General features: G+C 40.3%; 1 protein-coding gene across 1 annotated transcript in view; it reads right to left on the reverse strand.

Moving 5' to 3' along the window:
* Positions 1 to 1,900: 1,900 nt before the first annotated feature.
* Positions 1,901 to 3,410, reverse strand: part of LOC119425889 (progranulin-like) — a 5,438-nt gene continuing 3,928 nt past the window's right edge. The window contains exons 4-5 of the mRNA XM_037693446.1: positions 2,123 to 2,275; positions 1,901 to 1,983 (exon numbers count right to left, since the gene is read on the reverse strand). Of these exons, the coding sequence (XP_037549374.1) occupies positions 1,903 to 1,983; positions 2,123 to 2,275 (234 nt within the window). The 3' untranslated portion in view covers positions 1,901 to 1,902. The remainder of the gene's footprint in view (positions 1,984 to 2,122; positions 2,276 to 3,410) is intronic.

A 3,410-nucleotide genomic window follows, 5' to 3' on the forward strand; every position in this document is an offset into this window, starting at 1 on the left:
AGAGGTTTAGGCTACAGTATAAAAACTACAGCCGTGTCTGTTGTCAAACTGAGGTTGGAGCTGAAGAACACGAGACGAGCTGTGAATCCACGAACAAAAACTATTGTTCCGTCACTTCTCCGGGACTTGGCGTTAGCTAACCAGATGTTAGCTCGACGTGTAGCTTACCTGGTCCTGTATCTTTAACACAGCCATGTTCCCAGGAGGAGCATCGAAACGACGGGCACGGACAAAGTAATAATAATATAAAGACGAGGCAGTAATAAGTACCCCGGGGTTACTGTAAGAGAACTACCACGGAGGAAGTTAAAAAAAGAGCGGAGCAACTCCTCCGCACCTCCCGCTTCCTGTCAGGAGGAGGACTGAGGAGGAGAGCTGGACTTCTCCGCCTCACACGGAGGAGCTTTACGTTCAGGCACACATGGTCAACTTTACAGAAGGTAAAACATAAACACTATCCTACCGTCACAAACTGCGTCCTACCCAAAAATAGCGAATGCATTTTCCATCACTGACTTCACACAGAAACTTAACAAATATCGAAGTTCATGCTGAATAATCCAGGTACAAACTCCCAACAAAGTTCAGTCAGGTCATCTGGACAGTTTCTTTTTTTGTCGAGACGTTTCGTCCTTCATTCATCAGTCCGAGGAGCCACATCAAAAGTCGACAGGGGAGAGGGCAGGCCCCAGAATCCACCTCATCACCAGCAACTGATAAGATGTACCCACTACAATATGTGGGTGTGCTGCTTGTGGGACCAGCTCCTTGGACTGATGAAGTTCTTTGGATGAAGGACGAAACATCTCTGCAAAAAAAGAAACTGTCCATCAGACCTGACTGAACTTTCTTGGATTTTTACAAATAGAAACAGGTCATGATCCAATGGGCACATTACATTTTAACAAAGCCCATCATGTGTGTTAGTGTTTCATTTAAAGCATAATTTATATTTCAACTAGTGGCTCGTGGGCCAATTATGGTCCTTTTAAAGATTTATTTGGTCTTCTACAAACTTGCCAGACTCCCAAACTGATTTTTCTGAATATGATGCTACAAATATGACCACCCATCTATTATCTTTACACTCTTCTTCCTTTTTGTGCAGCGGGGGTCACTGGGTAGCATATCCATCCATGACTGTGTGAGAGGCGGGGGGCACCCTGGACAACAGGGCCGCTTAGAGACAATTTAGATTTACCTGGAGAAAATGCAAACACCGCCCTGAAAGATCCCCAGCTGGGAATTGATCTGGCAACCTTCTTGCTGAGAGGCGACAGCTCTACCAACTGCACCACTGTGCTGCCAAAAAACAAAACAAAAACATCTGGCATGCTTGCAAAGAGTCGCAATGATTTTTTATATTTATTTTTTAATGCTCGATCTCAAAAAATAAAATAAAATTATATGCTGTTTGTTGCAATTTGGAGATTCATTACCTGGCCTGGTTATTGTTTAGAGAGGTCAAGTTTGATTTTTTAGAGATTTAGCCGTATGTTTCTAAAGGAGAATCCCCAGTGGTTCATGAGATGTTCTGTTAACGGCAGATTCAAAAGCGTCTTCACCCACCTTCACCTTTTGGCAGCAGGAGCATGTTCCACACATCTAAATAAGAACTGTTTTTATTAAAGAAATCCTGAAAATGGTGTAAATTTATTAGAAAATTATTTGAAGCCGACATCATAGGCTCCATATTTTATTTGTAAAGAAAAACCAGATCATGCAGTTTAGAAAACAAATCCATCGATTGTGCTTTAGTAAGACAGATGTGATTTAAGCCTGGACGACAAAATAAAACATTGTAAGGTTGATTGTGACCAAAGTGTTGAACAGAAATGACAGCAAAACACGTCTTCAGCCATGTGTCCTTGGTGTTTTGGTTCTGTGGTCCTCTGGGGGTTTCTATTTTGTGCATTTGGAGGAAGATGAATCACACTTGAACCCGTACGAACAGCAGTGCTGCCCATCAGCGCAACACATGCCCTGAAATCAGTCGTAGTGTTAGAACAAAACAGTGACTGCTGTATTACACTTGAAGGTGATTAGAGTATTACTGTTGTTACATCTTTATATGTCGGACTCTTGGTCCAAAATAACTGCTGAACAAAAGCACAATCCATACCAGCTGGTGGGGACAGCAGTTCCACTGGCCCATGAGTCCTTTGCAACAACTTTGTCCAGTTGGACAGAAAAAATTGTCATCGCAGCGAATGACCCCGTGCTCGAAATGATTGAAGGAGCTGCTGCTGGCTTCTGTTAGAGCGGTCAGCGGTGTCTGCAGTTGTAAAAATAAAAACAAGTTTGTGCTTTTATATATAAATATCTAAACGTTTTAATGCACATCACTTAACCAATCCTATTATTTAAAAATACCGTAATTTACGGTCTATAAGCCGCCACTTTTTTTCACAGGCTTTGAACCCCACGGCTTAAACAGTGCTGCAGCTAATTTATGGATTTTTTTTTTTTTTTTGACGAGTTATCGAGCTGCCGCCAAAAACATTTAGCTTCGTCACACCCGGGCGCTCACAGAGCTGTCCAATACATGTCTCTCTTGGGGGGTGGGTCCACGTGACTCAATGAAACTACCTGTATAAATAAAGACATCAAGGTTCATGCTCAATAATCCAGGTAAAAAATCCAGCAATGTTCAGTCAGGTAAAAAAAAAAAAAGATATTGTCCAGATGACCTGACTGAACATTGTTGTATAAATAAAGGTTAATAAAAAATCTGACTAATGAAATTACTGAACAGGTCACAGTCAAACCAATGAAACGAGGAGGGGAGGAGAAAATGGTGGTGGTGGTGGGGGGGGGAATCCCCCCAAACATGAAGATAGTGACCAATAACTTCCTGTATATTTGACAACCAACGAGAGACTGAGGATGTGTGTGATGAAGTTTTTCTGAGGCTGTTCAATTCTGACACTGAAGAAGACTTTACTGGTTTTAGTGCAGAGGAGGAAGATGAACATAGCGATCAGTGACTTTTCCAGGTAAGCTACTGTATTTTATTTTATTTTTTAACCAGCTGTGCGTTAAAATGATTGTTCAGAAAAAAATGTAATGTTTGTATTTAATTAAAAGTTTGAAATAATCTTTCTGTGCAAATATTTCACGTTACAACATAAACCCCCGGCTTATAAGCATGGCTTATATAAGAACAATTTTATTTATTTATTTTAATTTAGTGTGTGTGGCTTACATTTGGGTGCACTCTATAGTCTGGAAATTACGGTACTCATTTTTAAGGACTTTAAACAACTTTTTATTTAGTTATTTGTATTGTAACACAAATAAATGTTGAAGATGAAGACATTTATGTTGTTTAAGATGTTGTATGTTGAGTTGTATGTTTTAAGGTGTTGTATGTTGAGTTGTATGTTTTAAGGTGTTGTATGTTGAGTTGT

This window comes from Nematolebias whitei, chromosome 19 (genome assembly GCF_014905685.2).
Source record: "Nematolebias whitei isolate Nwh7 chromosome 19, NemWhi1, whole genome shotgun sequence".
NCBI lineage: Eukaryota > Metazoa > Chordata > Actinopteri > Cyprinodontiformes > Rivulidae > Nematolebias > Nematolebias whitei.